The sequence below is a fragment of the Ovis aries genome, chromosome 20 (assembly GCF_016772045.2).
Source record: "Ovis aries strain OAR_USU_Benz2616 breed Rambouillet chromosome 20, ARS-UI_Ramb_v3.0, whole genome shotgun sequence".
Lineage (NCBI taxonomy): Eukaryota > Metazoa > Chordata > Mammalia > Artiodactyla > Bovidae > Ovis > Ovis aries.
The window spans coordinates 15,533,845-15,554,577 of record NC_056073.1 but is presented as its reverse complement, the minus strand read 5'-3'; the positions used below and the strand labels follow the sequence as shown (position 1 = coordinate 15,554,577).

General features: G+C 56.4%; 1 protein-coding gene across 6 annotated transcripts in view; it reads left to right on the top strand.

Annotated features, from left to right (window-relative positions):
* Positions 1-19,396, top strand: part of TFEB (transcription factor EB) — a 47,501-nt gene extending 28,105 nt beyond the window's left edge. For 5 of the 6 annotated variants that reach the window (XM_027959207.3, XM_060403630.1, XM_060403627.1 and 2 more), the window contains exons 2-9: positions 12,297-12,525; positions 12,621-12,875; positions 13,383-13,460; positions 15,345-15,465; positions 15,553-15,609; positions 16,299-16,374; positions 17,181-17,328; positions 18,312-19,396. In XM_027959207.3, coding sequence (XP_027815008.1) covers positions 12,313-12,525; positions 12,621-12,875; positions 13,383-13,460; positions 15,345-15,465; positions 15,553-15,609; positions 16,299-16,374; positions 17,181-17,328; positions 18,312-18,800 — 1,437 coding nt within the window. In that variant the 5' untranslated portion in view covers positions 12,297-12,312 and the 3' untranslated portion in view covers positions 18,801-19,396. Of the gene's footprint in view, positions 1-1,467; positions 8,024-12,296; positions 12,526-12,620; positions 12,876-13,382; positions 13,461-15,344; positions 15,466-15,552; positions 15,610-16,298; positions 16,375-17,180; positions 17,329-18,311 lie in introns of those variants that run through there. The other variant, XM_060403628.1, reaches the window with a different exon arrangement.
* Positions 19,397-20,733: the final 1,337 nt, after the last annotated feature.

The following is a 20,733-nucleotide window of genomic DNA, read 5'->3' as shown; positions in this document are numbered from 1 at the left end:
TGTGTGGCCAGGGAGAGGGCGGGCTTTGCTGTTGCTCGTGTATGCGTGGGAGACCACCCTGGGCTCCGTCCACTGGGTGTTGCCACCTCCCGGGGAAACCCTGAGGTCAGTGCTCCATCCTGCTATCTGCCATCCAGCAACCTGGAGTGGGGGCCCATCAGCGGGCATGATGCGAGGGGACCAGTTAGAATGTGGGTCCCTTTGAAGCTCAGGGGAGCCGATTTTGGGTCTCTCGGTGCTCTGCTGGGTTTGGGCTCGGGCAGGTGAAGGGGAGGGGCGAGCAGTCGGGGTGTGTAGAGTGGTCATCCAGGCTGGCTATAGGGGCCCCAGCAGCCCGCACGCCTCAAGCACCGCTCACCGGCATAGACTGTCCTCAGCGTTGTCCACTCTCTGCTGGTGCTGTTCTCTGGGCAGCCAAGTCCTGGGGCAGTGTGTGTGTGTGTGTGTGTGCACATGTGCACGCGCGTACAGTGGTTTGTGTAGGAGATGCTGTGTGTGTGTGAGTAGGCCTGTCTGGGTTGCTTTCCCACCACAGGGAACCTTATCGGCTTCCCTTTGGTCCCTGCAGGCTGTTTCCCTCCTGCCACGGCCAGAGGCCCGGCACCAGGTAATCGGGAGTCCAGCCAGCCTGGAGCCCTCATTCCCAGCTCCACCTTGACCCTGGGGCCTGAGAATTTGGGCAGTTTGCTCAGGTTCACTGTGGGGCTCCGAAGGCCTGTGCCTGTCCCTTTAAGCATCTCTTTCCACCTCATGGCTCCCTCTCCCACCTGTCACACTTGAAACCAGCAAGTGATCAAGCTTCAACAAGCTGCAAGTGAAGTGACTTTAATGTGCCCGCCAATCTCCTAGGATGCCATGTTAAAGCGCTAACATAGAGTGTCTGACTCCATAGGTCTGGGCTGGGGCCTGAAAATCTGCATTTCTAACCAGCTCTCTGGGATGTGATGTCTGTGGGTCATGCTTTCAGTGGTGAAGTCAGCCAGATGGACACAGCTCACCCTGCCAGGGAACTGACCTTCATGGGCCACCCCCTAGGTGCTGGGCACCTCACACACTCCAGCTCCTTTGATTCCCCTCACCTCCTCTGAGAGAGGTGGAATGACTGCCATCCTATTTTACAGATGGGGAAACTGAGGCTCCAAGAGGTTAAGTACCTGTTCTGGGTCACACAGCGGAAGAGTGTCACAAAGCCAGACGAGCTCTGGTCTGTCGGGTCCACAGCATATGAGCATTTTACTGAACCCAGTCATCTTCCAGGGAGCGGACTCAGAAGGCAGAGATGCAGCTGAGGGGATGGCAGAGGGGTTGGACTTCAGGGAGCAGCATCCAGCCCCACCTGCCTAGCCCAGAGCCTTATGACTCCCTCACTGGCTCCTCAGGCCCTTTCCAGGCTGAATCCCAGCCTGGGCGCCCAGCATGCAGCCAGTCTCCAGGCACTCATGAGACTCTGCAGGCGGAGGTTGGTTGTGCAGACCAGGCGCCCCAGCTCCACTGCCTACTGTCATGCAACCTTGGGCAAGCTGTCAGCCTCTTTACCTCAGTTGCTCCCTCTGTGAAATGGGGAGTATATTACTGCATCCTCAGTGGTGTATAGTCTGAGGATGACATCAGTACCATGTATCAGCTTAGAACTATGCAAAGGAATCAGGGCAAATAGTAATGAATGCCTGGTGGTTTGTTCCCAGACGCCGTGGGCCACCTTCTGCGAATTTAATGCAGTTGTCAGGGCTCATAGGTGTCTTTCTTCCTTCCTTTGTCCCTCCTCTCTTCCAAAGTCTTCTTGTATTAGGCAAAGCCTGGATGCTTCAGTTTTAAAGAGGTTGTCTTCATCATCCTCAGAGGCAGATTAAATTCTGAAAAAGGAGGCCAAACAGTAGGAATTCATTGCAGTGGATGGTGGGCAGGGAGGCTGGAGACGGGAGAGGTGGCTGCAGCCGGGAGGAAGCAGAGGAAGCCCCCAAGGGCAGGGGCAGGAGGTAGGCGCCCCTGGGGCAGAGAAGGCTGGGTTTGGAGTGAGGCCCCGGGTCTGGAGCCAGAGGCCGCTCTGTGTGCCAGCTGTGTGCTCCTCGCTGCCACGGGTTGTGTCCTCTCACACCGGGGTCAGCAGGCCTGCCCTGCCCAAAAGGCCGGCACTGGGGCTGGGGAGCGGTTGCGGTCTCCTAAGGAGACAGGCAAGTGAAGACTGGGTCCCCCAAGGCTGCTGCAGCTCCAGAGACAGAGTTCCTGAGATAGCGCCTGAGACAGCTCTCCCTGTCCCCCGCCTGCAGGGCGGCTCGGCGGGCATCCAGCCCCGGACCATCCGTGTGACCTGAGCCCTGCACCTGCCCAGAGTGGGAAGGGGGCCCACCACCATACCCCCTGCCCCCTCACATGACCAACCAGGGGTCCAACTTGGAGAGGGACCCCAAGGGGGCTCACACAGCTGGGCGATGGGACAGCTAAACACAGCTTTTCAATCCTACTCGGCCCTTTGGGAACAGACTCATTCCAGAGGCTCCAAACTCTTGGGCCCCAAATCCATGATGGCATGCAGTGACCAACCAGGTGGAGTCTTGGGCCTCAGCTTCCCTGGGGGGCATTGATGACCTTACAGGCTAACCTACCACCCACAGAACTTAGCACGGGGAGGGGATCGGGTGGGCTGGGGGCGGCAGGGGGGCCATCACACAGGGCTTGAACCCCTTGGAGACCCAGCCTTGACACCCCTGTTCTTCAGGCCCCGTTCCTGTCTGGGGTGCCACCTGTGGGCTGCCCTTCCCTCCCAGCCCCTCCTCTGCTGTCCAGTGTCGGGACTCCAGGCCATGCAATCGCATTTCTGTCCAGCCTGTTTGATACGATTTCCCCCTGAGGCCCTTGCGTGGCCCACATTAACTGCCTCAGTGAGATCCCGATGTATGGTCGGTCTCTTGAGCCCTGGGCCTGGATCCATCTTGGCTGTGTAGCAGCAGAGAGCCTGCAGGTGGGCCGGGCCTGGCCTGTGTCCTGAGGCCTCTGGGAGGGCTGAGGGGTGTGCAGGCCTCGGGACCCTCCGTAGGGTTCACTGAGGACAGCAAAGGATGAGGGGTGAGGCAGGGCTGGGAGTTTACGGGGACAATAATCCATTTCCAGGGTTCTTCCCTCTGCACCCCTGGTTTCCTTCTGATACTAGAGCTGGTGGTGGCCACACACCTGCAGGAGAGAGCTGGGCTGGTCTCCCCGCTTCACTGCGTCCTTGTAGTGGGACCTTGCCCAGGGCCCGGAACCCCTCTGCGAGTCTTGGTTTTCTCATCTGCAGAAGCTCTGTTTGTCCTGTGAAGTGTCTGTGGGGACGGGTGAGGTCTGATCTCTGTCATGTGCTCAGCACTCTGCCTGGTCCACGGAGGAGACTCGGGCTGTTTGCTGAATGAGTGAACAGGTGGTAACTGAGCACGTGACGGGTGGTTGGACGAGCAGCCTCCCAGGGCCCCGAGTCTCGTTCTGGGAAGCCTGCCGGCTGGGATGGGGCGGAGGTTCTGAGGAAGAAAGCCGATTTCTCTGGGAGCTTCCTTGTAGCTGGGTAGACTGGCGGTGACCAGGAAACAACCGGAGAATAAAACCGTGTGAGCCACAGGCAGGCTGGTCAAGGGGGTGGGGTGGCTGGCGTGGGCTGCAGGGGAGAAGGGGGAGACGGGGGTTACAGCCCCCTCACCCTGCTCCAACCCAGGAGAGGGGCAGCTCCGCGCCGAGAGGCAGGGTGAAGGGTTCCGCACTGTGTGTCTGGGTGTGAGACAGACAGACGGCAGACGCGTTTGTGCACGTGGCCCACCTGAGTCTATGCATATCACAAGGGCAGACACCTCCCAGGACTGTTCTGGTTTCTCCTCTCCCTGCTTCTTTCAGCCACGTGTCCCCCTGCCCACCCGCGGCCCCCATCCTTCAAAGCGCAGTGACAGTCCTCCTGGGGCCGGCCTCCTGCCAGGGACCAGCTGATCCCTCGGGGACAAGATGGGCGCCTCTCTGGTCTGGGATCGCCTTTGAAGCTGCCCCCCTTGCCCTGCCTGGGGCCAACCAGGAGGCGCCAGCTCCCCCAGTTGCTTTCCTTCAATGTTGGAGGCAGCCAGAGGGCCCACTGTTGCTTTTCATGACCCCCAAGGGAGCTTGGGTCACCTAAGATGATGATAACCCACCCAAGTGTCTCCAGCACAGGCGCTGTGCTCAGTTCTCTGCCTGCCCTTGATCCCTTTAGAACCCAGAGAGGTAGGCTTACTTGCTCCCCACCCGCCTCTCCTATAGCACTGCAGTGAATTACGTATCATAGAAAGATACGTAAGCTTTGGAAAGAAAATCTTTTACAACCCAAGGCTTCTGGACAGGAAACAAAGAGGGTGTCCGGTACTGGGAAAAACTGGCCAAAGCCTTGCTTCTTCTGGCCAGTCTGTAATGAAAGATAGAAGCTAGGTGACCACCAGGCAGGGCTCCCCCTACCTGGGGCCCTGATATGTAAATGGGTGGAGGAATGGAGGGGACCATTTCCTCAAAAGAAACTAAAGAACAGAAAGAGGAGACTTGCTCAGGGATGCCGCCGGTGGGCATGGATGAAGCGGTGGTGAACAGTGACCCAATGGTGATATCACCCCGCCGAGCCCATGCTTTCACGCTTGCAGAGGCCTGCACACAGCATCCCAGCTTAGGTCACAGCAGCTCTGTGGGAGAGGTTCCCCAGCTGGTAAGTCCCACTTGGCTGGTGGAAAGACTGAGGCTGGGCTTGGACAGAGTCAGGCCCACGTCTGGAATTCATCCCCAGACATCCTGCTGCCAAGTCCCCACATCATCTTATGGGCAGGTATGCTGGCTCCTGGGGTCCAATCTTAATGCACTTCCCTACCCTTAGCTCTCTTTGGTTGCCACCCAAGTGATGCCCCCCAGACCCTCTGGGGACCCATGACTGCCTTGATAATTAAGAACGGCCTTGTCCTAAGGTGTGAGGGTTCTATGGACACTCTTGTTCCATTTCCTAGTTCATCAGGCCTTCCTTTGCCAGGCCCTCTGCCAGAGGGGGCTCCGAGAAGTTAAAACAACCCCCATTCCTGGAATCTTCCCCTCTCTTCCCTTCCCAAGGCTGAAAGGTTACCCAGGAGGTCGCGGGGTCCGTCCCCCTGCCTCCGGGAGCCTCAGCACCTGTTCATGAGGCCTTCCTTTAGTGATTGGTTTGATTTCCCCTCCGTCTCAGCTGGGCAGCTCCCACACAGCTGGTGGTTTGTAACAGACTGGATCAGAAGAAAACTTCTTCCGACCGCAGAGGCATAGAACGCAATAAATGGCTTAACCAGGCACCTTGGCCTCTGAGCGTCCACACTTTGTTGTTTCAGCCGCCAGACATAATGTTTTTTCCTAGGAATACAGGAAATTATCTCTGCCCTTTGAGGAAGGGCAGAATTTTTTCTGCTTGTGTTTGAGGATTCCAGACCATTCCCTTGTCCCAGGACCCTCTGGCCCCTGAGCTAGATGAAAGAGATCAGCTGCTAAAACCCTTTGATTGGAGGGGGGCTTCTTCAGTGGGAATCCCTAAAATAAAATGTGACCACCTTGTCCCAAGTGCGGGACCAGGGCCAAACTCTAAGCCCCAGGATTAGGATGGTGGAGTCAGACTGCCAGCATCCAGCCTAGCCGCTCATTAGCTCTGCGACCTTTGGCAAGTGACAAACTCTCTATACAACATTCTTCATCTATAAAGGGGGGTGGGGTGGGGAGGATAGTACTGGGACTCATATCATAAAGTGATTGTGATAATTATTAATAAATAAGATGTATTTTAGCATACCTGGTGCATAAACAGGTCCATACCTGGTCCATAAGCATTAGTTTATTTTTCCTCATTAAAAAGATAAACATGTTCATTACAGAAAAAGAACAACATTCCAAAAGGTAGAAAGAAAGAAAAAATTGTTCGTGATTTCATCATCCAAAGAAGTCAGTAATATTTTAGTTTATTTCCTCCCAAGAGGCTTTTTTACACATATTTTGCACAATGATGATCAGATTTTATATATAACTTTGCGTACTACTTTTTGTCACTTGACATATCCCTGTGTTATTTATTATAAACACAACATTCTACGAGGAGAAACACAACCCTTTTTTTTTTTCTTTTTTGACCCTGTGTCTTGTGGGATATTAGTTCCCCAATCAGGGATTGAACCTGGGAACCTGGGTCCTCAGCAGTGAAAGTGCAGAGTGCTAACCAGTGGGACCCCCAGATAATTCCAGAACGCAACATAATTTAACCATCCTATTGCTAGACATTGAGATTATTTTTGATTTTTCTCCATAGAATGTGATGGACATCTTTATGCATAAAAGCCTTTTCTGTATTTGAGACTTCTTCCTCGAGCTGGCGGATATTTTTAAAGGCTTTGATATTTTTAAAGGCTTTGATACCAAGCTACCCTTGGGCGGTGGTGTTGAAGCTGCCTGGTACCAAAGGCATTTTAAAGTCATAGCCGCACTTGGGTGGGGGAGGGGAAGGGTAATTTGCTCACCTCTTCTTTTACGTTCTTTAAGGTCTGCCCTCATTCTTCTGTAAAATTTTGATGAAAGTACGACACACTTAGAGAAAAGTGTGCACATTGTTGAGCAGCTGGATGCATTTTCATAAACTCGATACTCCCATGTCACCAATATCCGCCTCACATTACAGAACATTCCTAGTCCTCCCAGCCCCCACCCCAAGCTGTCCTGTGTCCCCTCCCCTTCACTCCCCCCAAGGGTTACCAGGATCCTGAATTCTAACATAAAAGATTTGTGTTACCCGTTTCTGAACCATCTGTATAACAATCACTCTGTACGCCCGTTTGGCTTTTGTTCACCGTTAAATGTCTGTGAGAGTCATCTGAGTTGTGTTTAGCAATAGTTGGTTCACTCCCATCGCTAAGCAGCATTCCAGGGCACGGAGATATCACCTCTTTATCCATCTTCCTGTTGATGGACATTTGAGTGGTGTCCAGTTTTGGCCACTATCTATAGCGCTTGCTGTGAACATTCTAGTCCATGTCCTCTGGTGCCCACAGGGATGCTTTTCTGCTGGGCAGACACTTAGGAATGGAATTGCTGGTTCTGGAGGCTCTATGTGTTTTCTCCTTCCTGCTCATATTTTTTAAAAGATCACCTGGAAGGAGGAAAAGTCCCCAAGGCAGTTCAGGCCCCGCACGTGCCTCAGCTGAGGGCTGTTTGGGGGGCCCTTCAAGAAGATCACATCCCCTCTGAAGGCTGGTGTCTGGGGCTGTAGGGGAACCTGAGTTGGGCCCTGGGTGCTGGCACGTGGCTTCTGACCCTGACCTGTGCTTCCGGAGGCCACTCAGTGTCTCCACTCAGGGTCCTCAGCTGGCCTAATAACCACTGCGCTGAGCAAGGCAGGGCTTGGGCCAGATTCCAGGTGGACCTAGGGGATCTCACCTTTGGACATGATTGGAAGCCAGCTGGACCCCTCACAAACCCCTAGAAAATGCCTTACTTCCTTTCCCCTTGGTTTTAAAGAATTACAGCAGAGACTTCCTTGGTGGTCCAGTGGTTAGGAATCTGTACTTCCACGGCTAAGGGTGCGAGTTTGACCCCTGGTCAGGGAATTGGGATCCTGCATGCCTCATGGTGCGACCACACACATACACACACACACACACACACACACACACACACACACACACACACACACACACACACACAAGAATCGTACCAGTAGCACGTCTTCATAACCCTAAGAGTTAACTGCTTCGAAAGTGGGATGAGAAACTCTAAGAACCCCTCTTTGCCCCTCCCAGCCCACCTGTCTTCCCCAGAGGTAACCACAATGAACAGTTTGGATGTTGGGGGCCCAGTGAATCAGGCTGCCTGGTTCAAATCACCATCTTGCTACTTACCAGATATGTGACTTTGGGCCAATGACTTCACGGTTCTGCACCTCAGTTTCTCCCTGGAAATTGAGGGCAATACTAGCAGTCACTGGCTCGGGCTGTTGTGAAGAACAGATGAGTTAATATTTGGAAAGCACCTAGTGCAGCCTTGACCATTGGTAAGTATTCAAGAAGCATCCTGATTCTTCCAGTCTTTTCTGCACATTTATTTATTTCCTGCCTCAGCGGGCTCTGGCTGAACATTTTATCCTGCAGTTTGATTTGTCCATTCAACGCTGTGTCTCTGAGATCTTCTTCCTGATACCTGAGACCTTCCTGTCCTGGGATCCTCTTTCTACTTGCCTCTCCTCACTGATTTCTCGCCATCTTTCCCCTCCCTCTGTCCACATCTTTCCTTGGGAAAGGTTCTGACCATCTGTTCATACTAAGGTGTAAATGACTGACAAGGGAGGCCCCCACACAGGCTGGTATGAAACCAGCTCTGGCCTCTGACCAGAGAAGGGCACTGCTTCAGAAAGGAGGCAGGATCCACCCATTATTGAACGCCTAAGGGCTGTTAGCCTGAAGAAGGCAATGGCAACCCACTCTGGTACTCTTGCCTGGAGAATCCCATGGACAGAGGAGCCTGGTGGGCTGCAGTCCATGGGGTCACGAAGAGTCAGACACAACTGAGCAACTCATACACACAAGGGCACACTCACTGTGTCTCCTAGAATCCTCACGACAATCCCATGAGGCAGGTGCCATTACTGGCTCCATTTTCACCAGGGAAGAAACCAAGGCACGGGGAGGTTGAGTGGCTTTCCCAACGCCACCCAGCCAGTATGGGCAGAGCAGGTACTTTGGCTGCCTCCACTGGACGGAGGAGCCCATTTCGGTCACAACTAAACTAGAACCCAGACTCAGCTTAGAGGCAGGCTCCCAGTGTTATGCATGGTGGACCCTTTCCAGGCCTGGCAGGTCTGAGGTCAGATGTTGGGGAGGGTCTGGGGCATTTTCATTTCCTGTGTCCCTCCTCTCAGCCCCTCCTGACCAGACTGGGCACTGGGGAGGCTGTAAGTGGCCCTCAGGCGCTGAGTGAGCACGTGTGCTTTGGGGCTTGGTGGGGAGAGGAGCCTCGAGGCAACGAGAGCCCACTACCATCTGTGCCCTCTCCGGGACCACCCCGTCTGCCCTTGGATCCCCTCACCCCTCAAGTCCCACCCTAAACTCCACACCCATCCCACTGAGCCACACCGCACCCAGAGCAACCCAGGCGGGGAGGTGGGGTGGGCAGAGGATGGGGCTGGGACTCAGCTAGTGGCAGCAGCTCTGTGTGTGTGTGTGTGTGTGGGGGGGGGGTGACAGCTTTGGCAATGGGGGTGGAAGTGGGAGAGCCAGCCTCTGTCAGAGGACAGGGCACAAGCTAAGGCGTCTGACACCCTCTGATACGCAGTCACCTCACGGTTTGCAATTCAGCATCCTCTCCCCAAGGCTCTCCTAGACCCCACGTGGGATTCCTGTGTCCATTTTACAAATGAGCAAACTGAGGCTGGCACAGCCAGTGAGAGGCTTAGCCGGGGCCCGAGCCCAGATTCTTGCCCAGCCCTTTGTCAGAGAAACAAGGGGCTCGTTCTCCCCGAGTCCCCCTGGGGCCGGCTGGCACTGCCAGGCCCAGTGTCTGCATCGCCTCGCCACCCACTGGGGCCAACTGAAGTCAGATTGTTCCTGCTCACTGCTTGTGTGAGCAGGCAGGGGGTGCAGCTGTGAGGGGAGAGGGCCGGGGTCAGAGTCTGTGAGGTTTGCAAGGCTGTAGTTGGGGAGGAGGGCCAAAGACAGGCCACCTCTCTGTGGGAGCACAGGACGGAGGAGGGCAGAGAAGGGGGGCGTCTGCCCCTTCCTCCATGGCGACTGTCCTGTTGGGAGCTGGCCAGAGGCCCCCGGGGCTGAAGCAGCCTCTTCAGGAATTCCTAGCCTAAGGGGGCAGAAAAGCGAGGAAGGGAGATGAGGTAATGGCCACTGACTACTCAGCCTGCAAGGTGGACGGAGCCGCTCCACTTTATAGGTCAGGCAGCAGGATGGTTAGAGGGAGCCCTGGCCTGGGGCCAGGTGGCTGGGGCTCCATTCCTGGCCCTGGATCAACCAGACGCGCAACCTGGGACAAACGCCTTCCCAGCTCTACACGGAGACAGAATCCCCAGCCCCGCCCAAGACGGGCCGGGGAGCCAGACTGGCACTGGGTCCCGGCTCTGATCCCGCTGCAGCATGCTCAACCTCCCTGTGCCACCGTCTCTCCTCATCTGTAGGAGGAGAATAACCAAGGCTACCAGAGGGGGCTGTTTGAGGTGAAGGTGTTTGGAACCCGGTCCAGCACACAGTGCATGCTCAGATAGGATGCAGATTATTATTAGTTCCCCGATCTGGTGATTTTCACTGAATATCTGCCAGCGTGTGCTCAGTTGCTCAGTCGCCTCCGACTCTTTGCAGCCCCATGGGCTGCAGCCCGCCAGGCTCCTCTGCCTAAGGAATTTTCCAGGCAAGAATACCGGAGTGGGTTGCCATTTCCTTCTCCAGGGAATCTTCCCAACACAAGGATTGAACCCATGTGCATTGGCAGGTGGGTTCTTTACCACTAGCTCCACCAGGAAGCCCGTATTTTCCAGTACCTTCCTCTAGTGCCGACGTAGTCTGATGTCTGGCACTCGGCAGAACATGCCAGCCTGTACTGCTTTCCCTTGTCACCCCCAGGTGTATGGGTCTCATTCTTAGGACCTTGGGGTGCAGCTCCGGCCTCTGGTCTACACTGCGGCTGACCTGCCAGTCTTGTGCTGATCCACCACTTACTGACTCAGTTTACCAAGTGCCCTCGCTGCACCCAGGGAGGACAAGGTGCCCCGAGGCGACCCTCTCTGTGTGGGGTTACCATGACCCAGGGACTTGCCTTTCTCACTTTCTGGACTGTAGATGCCATGGGCTCAGGGCCTACAGCTGGCTCAGTGCTGGATGGCCAGTGCTGGTTCATAAATAGTAAACATTCCCTGTATACATTTGTAGAGGCCTGAGGCACCGCAGTGAACAAGACAGACAAAATGCCTGCCCTGGGGGGAGTTTGCATTCCTGCTGAGAGATAGATAGAGGATGAATTGAAATAACTAAGCAAAAATGCATAATATTTAAGATGGTGATAAGCGACAGGGAGAAACTTAAAACAGGGAAGGGGCATAGAGTTGGGGGTGGGGGTGCTGGTTTTGCAATGTTGAATAAGGTAGGAGGTGACACACTTGAGTGGTGGGGGTGAAGGAATAAGCCTTGGTGGCATTGGGGGATGGGCACCCCAGGCAGCGGGAAGCGCAGGTGCAAAGGCCCTGAGGCAGGAAACATGCTTCATGCGTTTGAGGCATTAGGTGTGGCTGGAACAGGTGGAACAGGGAGGAGAGTAAGAGGTGATGGGGTCACAGGAGACCATCAGGTGGGGACAGATCAGAGAGGCCTTTTTATGGGAAGGACTTCAGCTTTTACGCGGAGAGAAATGGGAACCATGGAGAGTTCTGAGCCGAAAGAGAGACAGTCTCTAACTTAGGTTGTAACAGGATCCCTCTAATTATCGAGTTGCAAGTAGAATGTCGTGGGGCCAGCTGGAGGTTAGGAGGCGCCGTCAGGAAGCCAGGTAAGGCATGGCAGAGGCTGGGCCCTCCCTGGGGGCAGCGAGGCAGTAGAAGAGGAGGATGTATTTGGGGTCATATCTGGCAGGCTTACCAGGTGGCATGAGAGAGAAAAAGGGGTTAAGACTGACTCCAAGTTTGGGGTGCTGACATACTAGAACAAATGAAGGGAGCATGAATGGATCTCTGGCCCAAGAAACCAGCAGGCTTGGATTTAAGTCTCGGCTTTGCCATCCACTTGCTCAGTGACCTTGAGCAAACCTCCCACGCGCCCTCCTGCTCCCGTGAAATGCGGTCACCTTTGTTCTGGTCTCTCCCCAAGAGCCCACGCACTTGGTCTTGCTTGTTTTTGTTGTTGTTTTGTGTTTGTTTGGCGGTACCGTGTGGTTTACGGGATCTTAGTTCCCAGACTAGGGATTGAACCCGGGACCCCTGCGGTGGAAGTGTGGAGTCCTAAGCACTGGACTACCAGGAAAGTCACAGGAGACATTAGAGACATGGGTTCGATCCCTGGGTCGGAAAGGTCCCCTGGAGGAGGGCATGGCAACCCACTCCTGTATTCTTGCCTGGAGAATCCCCATGGACAGAGGAACCTGGTAGGGTACAGACCATGGGGTCGCACGGAGTCGGACATGACTGAAGCGACTGAACACAGTTCCCAGACCAGGGATTGAACCCGGCCCCCTGCCGTGGAAGCTCAGAGTCCTTATCACTGGACGGCCAGGGAAGTTCCGAGACCCTGTGCAAGTTGCAGGGCCCCCTGCCTCACTGCCCTGCAATCTGTCCCCAGGGAGCCGGCAGCCACCATGGCGTCGCGAATCGGGCTCCGCATGCAGCTCATGCGGGAGCAGGCGCAGCAGGAGGAGCAGCGGGAGCGCATGCAGCAGCAGGCCGTCATGCATTACATGCAGCAGCAACAGCAGCAGCAGCAGCAGCAGCTGGGGGGGCCGCCCACCCCAGCCATCAACACCCCCGTCCACTTCCAATCTCCGCCACCAGTGCCCGGGGAGGTGCTGAAGGTGAGGCCTGAGGCTCGGGCTGGTCCCCTCCAACCCCTGCCCCGGTCCCTCGGAGCTCCAGCCTGGAACCTTTTGCCTCCTCCCCCCTCTCCCAGGTGCAGTCCTACCTGGAGAACCCCACCTCCTACCACCTGCAGCAGTCCCGGGACCAGAAGGTGCGGGAGTACTTGTCTGAGACCTACGGGAACAAGTTTGCCGCCCACATCAGCCCCGCCCAGGGCTCCCCAAAGCCCCTACCAGCCGCCTCCCCAGGCGTGCGGCCCGCACACGTGTTGTCGTCCTCAGCCGGCAACAGTGCTCCCAACAGCCCCATGGCCATGCTGCACATCGGCTCCAACCCGGAGCGGGAGGTGAGTGCGGAGCTGGCCCGTGCCTGCCACCGGCAGAGCTGGGGCCCCCTGTTGTGCCCCTGCGGCTCCTAGTCTGATGGCAGAGGCAAGGCACTGCCCTCAGGGAGCCCCAGTCTGAGGGGAGACACAGCCCTGCCCTCAGGGAGCCCCAGTCTCCTAGGAGAAACATCATCCCTAGTTCGGAAAGCCCTGCTAGGAAGAAACAAGAGACTCATACCGGAATGCGCAGCACACCTGCAAAGCCATGTCCTGGCAGAAGGCATAAAGCAATCTCCCTGGGCAACTTGGCTCCTTAGGAAGAGCCCTAACCTGAGCCTTGGGGCCTGGGGAACCTGGACAGCTCAGGTCTCTCTGGGCCTGTTCCCTTACCCCCAGATGAGCGGGTGGGGTGAGGTGGGCTCTAAGGTCCCTCAGGTCAGCGGCTGTCCAGTACCCCTTTCCCCTCTGCCTTTCTCCAAGTGCCTTCTCCCACAAAGGGACTGTGTTTTTTTTGTTTGTTTGTTTCAGTTTGATGTCATTGACAACATTATGTGTCTGGATGATGTCCTGGGCTTCATCAATCCTGAAACTCAGATGCCTAACACGGTACTGCTGGCCAGGGCAGGGCGGGTGTGTCAGGGGGAGGGGCAGAGGCCACCCAAGAGCCGTGACCCAGGAGAGAACTAGAGACAGGGTCCTCACCTGCGTGGAGATGGTGTCTCGCTGCAGAGATGAGAGTCGCCTCCATCCAACCATGTGATGAGGGCCCAGGCCCGGGAGAATTGTGCATCCAGAGACATATCCCTTAGCCTGTGTGCGTGGTGGGGCTTCAGTGCCGGGGGGGCGGGTCTCTGGGGAGGGCTGCCCAAGTTGGGATGGGGCGGGTGGGGGGCACTGGTGCTGAGGGGAGCAGTGTGGCTCCAGGAAGGCCTGGAGCGGATGAGTTCCTTTGGGATATGGGGCTCTTCTCTACCTGGTAAAGAATCCGCCTGCAATGCGGGAGACCTGGGTTCGATTGCTGGGTTGGGAAGATCCCCTGGAGAAGGGAAAAGCTAGCTACCCACTCCAGTATTCTGGCCCGGAGAATTCCATGGACTGTATAGCCCACTGGGTCGCAAAGAATCAGACACGACTGAGCGACTTTCACTTTCACTCCTCTACCAAGGGCTTCCCTGGTGGCTCAGACGGGAAAGAATATGCCCGTGATGCAGAAGACCTAGGTTCGATCCCTGGGTTGTGAAAATCCCCTGGAGAAGAGAATGGCGACCCACTCCAGTATTCTTGCCTGGAGAATCCCATGGACAGAGGAACCTGGTGGGCCACAGTCCACAGGTTCCCAAAGAGCTGGACACGATTGAGCCACTCACACACATGCACACACCTCTACTAAGCCCGCGGCCCAGTGGAGCACAGGCCTGTGCCCCTCCCTCTGAGGGGGAAGTGCTATCAGGCCTGCTTGGTCCTCTGCCTCCAGAAGCCTTAGCAGCATTTATAGTCCAGCCTTCCCCTACAGGTTCCTGGATTGGTGGGAAGGGGCCAGGCTTAGAATCTAGATGCCTATCTTTGGCTGTGACCCTGGGAAGTCCCTTAACGGTTCTGAACCCCTGGGGATGGTGCCTTCTACCCACAGGATGATGGGCAACTTAGATAAGGCAAGACATTGGGGACGAGTTCTGTGCAATGGGGGACAGGTATTTACATTGAGCAGGTGAAACTGGGGTATCTTCTCCCCTTTTTTTGGAGCTCCATGAGCCTTAGCTGCTCACTCCCGCCCTTGGGGCCCCGGCCCTTGATGCTGTGGGAGGTCAGGGAGTCAGTTCTCCATGACCGCTGCCCTGGTGCCAGTGTGGCTCAGCAGGATGGGAAGCCTGCTGCTGCCAGCAGGGCCGGGGAGGGCTGGGAGGGGAGAGGGCAGGGCACAGCGGCTGGCCCTGTCAGTGGTTCCCCCTGTACTCTGCAGGGTTCTGGGCCTGTGATTTTGCTTTTCGTGAATGTGTGGTAGGAGATCTTTCCAGAACTCAGATCTTTTCCTGTGGGGCCCCCGTTTAACCCCTCAATGGCTGCCTGTCGTCAAGCACCAGGGTCTCTGCAAGTGGAACCTGCCCTCCCGGGCCCCCCAGCATCGCCCTCATCACGCTCTGCGCTCGACAGCTCCTTCCAGTCTGCTTCTCTGCTCAGCCACCCCCTGCTCTAGTGCCCTTCCTCACCACGCCCTCTGGAAACCTTCCAGAAACTCCAGATTAGGTGCTCCTCCCCCAGGCTTCTACAGGCCCTATCTCCCCTCCTGCCGCTGCTTCCAGCAACACTGGGTGCTGCTTGCTGAGGGCAGGGGCTGCCTCTTCAGCTCTGGACTCTGCCCAGACTCTGACCCCAGCGTGGCCTCCCCAGCTGTCCCGGGGAATCGCTGTTCCTAGGGCGATGGGCCCTGGGGAGAGGCCCCCGCAGAATGGGGGCCGCTCACTGAGTCTTCTTCCCCGCCTCTTCCTGCAGCTGCCCCTGTCCAGCAGTCACCTGAATGTGTACAGTGGAGACCCTCAGGTCACCGCCTCCCTGGTGGGCGTCACCAGCAGCTCCTGCCCAGCGGACCTGACGCAGAAGCGTGAGCTCACAGGTACTGCCCGCTGTCTCCGGGAGCGCCCCCATCCTGGCTGTGTCTCCCCAGCACCTCCCCTCCCAGCTCTCCTCTTCTGTTCTCCAGATGCTGAGAGCCGGGCCCTGGCCAAGGAGCGGCAGAAGAAAGACAATCACAACCTCAGTGAGTCTCTCCTGCCCCTCTTCCTCCTCTCACCTGCGCTGGCTCCAAAGCTACCCTCTGATGTGCAGCTTCTAGGAAGGATTCCTTACATGAGGCCTTAAAATCCTGGCATTGGCGTGACTGGATTCAGCCTCTTCCCACCAGTCCTTGCTAGGAGGTGGGGGGAGAGGTGCTCCAGGGAAGAGATATTCATGAAATTCCCAGAACTTCAGAGGGAATGAGTTTATCAGATTGTTTTCTTTAGGGCGTGGAGCCTTCTGAGCACTGGATCAGGCCTCTCCAGGCAGCTTTGTCTGCTACAGTCTTCCCCTCCTTAATCATGTCTGGCCTGCCCCCAACCCCCTTACCCCCACAGCCACCCCATTTGGTGGTGGTGGTGGTTATTCGGTTGCTTGGTCATGTCCGACTCTTTGAGACCCCACAGGCTGCAGCACGCCAGGCTTCCCTGTCCTTCACCATCTCCCAGAGCTTGCTCAAACTCATGTCCATCGAGTCAGAGCTGCCATCCAACCATCCTGTCCTCTGTCATCCCCTTCTCCTCCTTCGCTGTCTTTCCCAGGGTCTTCAATGAGTTGGCTCTTCGCTCACGTCACCCGTTCCTTCCCAGAAGAACTAAGGCTTCCCTCCTTGGGCTGGAAGGTGGGGTCCTCATCTCCCTAATTGTTTCCCCTGATATTTGTTACTTCTAGTTGAAAGGCGACGGAGGTTCAACATCAATGACCGCATCAAGGAGCTGGGCATGCTGATCCCCAAGGCCAATGATTTGTGAGTAGATTTTCTGGAGAAACGGGAGGGGAGAGTAGCAGCTCACAGGTATCATCTGCTGGTTGCCAGGGGGAAAGGATGGGAAGAGAATCCCCTTTTGCTTCTTAAAGATCTTATCATCTGTTTGGGGGCGGGGGGGGGGGGGAGAAGAAACTTCCATCACCTAACTAAGAAAGGCTCAAGACAGGAAGGAGGAGTACAGGTCCCAGAAGTAAGGGTGGGGTCAGGGAGGCTTCCTAGAGGAGGAGTCATGCTAGGAAAGTTTGCTGAGGCCACCAGACTGGTGCAGAGGTGGTCTGGGGACAGGAGTCGTGAGGGTCGAGAACAGGTGTGGGTTTTGGTGGCAGGAATGGGAGGCTTGAGGAAGGAGGCTGCTCCGAATTGCCTGGTTCCTAGGATCGCAATGCAGGAGACCTGAGTTCCCTCCCTAGGTTAGGAAGATCACCTGGAGAAGGGAACAGCCACCCACTCCAGTGTTCTTGTCTGGAAATCCTGTGGATAGAGATGCCTGGCAGGCTATAGTCCACAGGGTTGCAAAGAATCGGATACGACTGAGCGACTGGCCCTTTCACTTGGGATTAATGAGGTGGGTGGTGGCACCACAGTCACTTGGGAGGGCACATTTGCAGATGGAGATTGGCCTCCTCCATAAATAGGGGTTGGTCAGGTCTGGGGTTTGGGGCAAAATTGGAACAGGCAACATCAACTCTGAAACCACAGCAGGGTTTTACGTCCACCCACGAAACTCCTGGCCAATCCTAGCCCCCTCCTCTGAGCATGAGCCTCTGATTCTGCCTGGCCTGCAGGGACGTGCGCTGGAACAAGGGCACCATCCTCAAGGCCTCTGTTGACTACATCCGGAGAATGCAGAAGGACCTGCAGAAATCCCGGGAGCTGGAGAACCATTCTCGGCGCCTGGAGATGACCAACAAGCAGCTCTGGCTCCGTATCCAGGTCTGGGTCTTGAACCTGGTCCTCTTGGGTGGCTCTGACTCCTGACCCCTGGCCTGAGTCCTGACCCCAGGGGCAGTGCTTACACTTCTGCAGTTGGAGATGGAGGGATGATCCCCATGGGGAAGGAAGACGTATCAGTCAGGATGTTATTGTTGGGTAACAATCCCCAGCACTTTAAGCAGCAGATGTCAGCTGGAGGGTCTGCTCTGCGAGACTCATTTTAGGATCCAGACTGGTGGATAGTACATCTAGCACTGGTTTTTAAAGCCCCATGTCACTCTTAGGGTCCTTTCTGCTCACATTTCCTTGATCAATGCAAGCACATGCCTACACCTAACTTCAAGGGGGCAGGAAAGGGTAAACCTACCTCTGTGGGAGGCAGAGAGCTGGAATTACTTGGCAGGGAGTGCCCATAGTGAGCAAGAGAAAGAACAAAGGCTTGGGGAAGTCCATGCTACCACCTAGAGCCACCTAGTCCTGGCTCTGTTGTTGAAGGCCTTTTGTCCTCTTTGGGCCTGACACTGGTCACCTATATAAAGGGCAATTGGCCTGCAGCTTCAAAGATTTTCTATTTCTTCTGGTAGATAATACGATTCACATTGCAATCCAGCATACATAGTCAGCTAAAAGTGAAAAAAAATCAAAGTTTCATGAAAGAACCCTCATCCTTAATAGATGCAATGCATTCTGATAATTTCTAGTCTAGTCTAGTCTAGGCAAGTCTATTTCAATTTAAAAAAAAAAAATAGAGAGCTGTTCAAGGCTCAACTGTAGTGGTTTCCCAACCCACTAATGAGTTGTGACTTGTAGCTGGAAAACACACTGGTGAAGACTCTAGAGCTGCCCTATGCTTGCTCCCAGCTGAGATATTTTGTGGTCTTGAGTGCCACAAAGGGAGGGTCAAGGGCGGCAGCGGGGGTTGGGGTGGGCGGCAGGGGTTCCCAGGGGTGGGCGCCTCCAGCCTCTGTCTGTCCCACCCGCAGGAGCTGGAGATGCAGGCTCGGGTGCACGGGCTGCCCACCACCTCGCCCTCTGGCATGAACATGGCCGAGCTGGCCCAGCAGGTGGTGAAGCAGGAGCTGCCCAGCGAGGAGGGCCCTGGGGAGGCCCTGCTATTGGGGGCTGAGGTCCCTGACCCCGAACCACTGCCAGCTCTGCCCCCTCAGGCCCCGCTGCCCCCTCCAGCCCAGCCGCCCCAGCCACCATCCCCATTCCACCACCTGGACTTCAGCCACAACCTGAGCTTTGGGGGCGGGGGCAACGAAGGGCCCCCAGGCTACCCCGAACCTCTGGGGCCAGAGCATGCCTCCCCGTTCCCCAACCTGTCCAAGAAAGATCTGGACCTCATGCTCCTAGACGACTCCCTGCTCCCACTGGCCTCCGACCCCCTCTTCTCCACCATGTCCCCTGAGGCTTCCAAGGCCAGCAGCCGCAGGAGCAGCTTCAGCATGGAGGAGGGCGACGTGCTGTGACCTGGGCGACAGGGGCGGGCCTGGGGTCTGGGAGGGCCAGGGCCACTGCCCCCCCACCCTTCAGGCTGCACTTGTGTGTGAAGTAGCCCCTGCCCGGCCTCACTCCTCCCGTCGGCCCCCCACCCCGTGTGGACTTAGTGCCCGCTTGGCAGCCCATGGGTTGGAAGCCCCCCACCCAGGGGCAGCTCTTTTCACGGGGCTGGGCAGGAAAAGGCCTCCAGCCCAGCTCCTCCCAGAGGTGAAATCATGAGGGCAAGGCGAGGGGGCGCCGCAGAGGGGGGACAAGGTGTGCTGGAGGTAAGAAGACACCTTACCTTTGAGCCTGGTCCCCCCATCAGTGAAGGAGGACTCATTGGAACCAGGGGTCCGGAAGTTCCTTCTTGGAGGCATGGACTGGTCCAGGGGTGCCCAGGCTTGCCTTTCTGGCACTCCCCCCACCCCCCCTTTGGTGCTAACAGCTCTCCTCCAGGTGGTGTGAGGGCGGGGGTACCCAGAAGAGGGGGCGCTGGGTTCGTTAGAATGTGGGGTCACTGCTGGAAGAGCAGCTCCCCTCAAGGCTCCCCACTTTGTGCCTTTAGTAAACACTGTGCTTTGTACCCTCTTGTCCTGTCTCTTTGGAGGGGGTCTGGGGGCCAACAGATGCCGGGGAGGAGTCAACCCAATGGACTCAGTTCAGATGCCCCCGAAGGGGATCGGGGCTGGGGGATACAGACAGAAGGGACTGAGTCCATCGCCTGGTTCCCCCAGCTCCCTAGCAGGGCCCCATGGAAGCTGGAGATGTAGCCTTACTTAGGGGTCTTGGGTGCTTCTGGGGGCTGTGTCCCTCCCCATGGCCACAAGGTGGTGCTGCCGCCCCGCTGGTCTCACACCTCCTGCTGAGGCCTGAGTTGGCTGAGCCAGGTGACTGGGAGACCCTGTTGCTTGGAAACCAAGTCTACAGCTTCTGGGCATTGTGGGCCCAGACTACCCGGGCTGGGGACGGTGGGCATGTTTCTCCTGTCCCCACCCCCAGTTCTTTCCTCTGCATAGGTGGGCTGCCTGCTCTGTGGGGGCAAGGCCCAGGACAAGCTCCCTAGGTTATGAGGGTTAAGTGGGTTAAGTGAGAGGGACCCATGTGAACTACAGTTGGGAGTTGGGCGAAGGTTCTGCTCCGGCACCCTCAGGCGTTGAGACCCCTCCAAACCCCTTCCTCTCTGGGCTAAAGGCTCTCTCACCCCACAGGGGTTCCTGGGGGGCCTCTGCTCCAAGACCCTGGGGCTTTAGGACCTCAGTCAGGGTGAGGGAAATGGGCTTGGGACAGACAGGGGTGAGGGGGTGTGCCTCTTGAGGCGGGGGTGTCTGGGGGAAGGGAGGAGAGCATCTTTGCCTGCTTTGCCCGCCTCTCCCTCGACTTCCCACAGTCTCTTCAGGCAAAGACCAAAATGGCTTCCCCCTCTTGGGGCCTTGTGAGGACAACTGGGCCTAATTAAAAAAAAAAAAAAAAAATCCCAAGATGAAAATGGCTAAGAGGGCAATTTCCTCCTTGCAGAACGGGAGATCAAATCAATGTTGGAGCAATTAACATGTGAGGGAGAGGTGGAAAGGGCCGGGTGTGTGGGTGCTGATGACGGCCGGGCCGGGGATTAATCTCAAGGTCAGATGGAGCTGTGGATGCCTTTGTGAGTTGGAGCTCGCACAAGCATGGGCACCTCCTGCCCGTTCCAGGCCCCACCCCACAGCCGGGACCTGCCCACGGCCTGGGAGCCTTTCTTCTCCTGAGGCAGGTCCTGAGCTCTGGCTGGGGGAGGCGTGAGGGTGTGGAAATCTTCCGAGGCCCTCCTTCAGGCCACAGAGGCTCTCTCCAACCCCAATCTGTTCTTTCTTTTCACCCTGGGGACTGACTCGGGGGAGTAGCGCGCTGCCCTCCCACTGGTTCAAGCAGCCTCTCAAGACC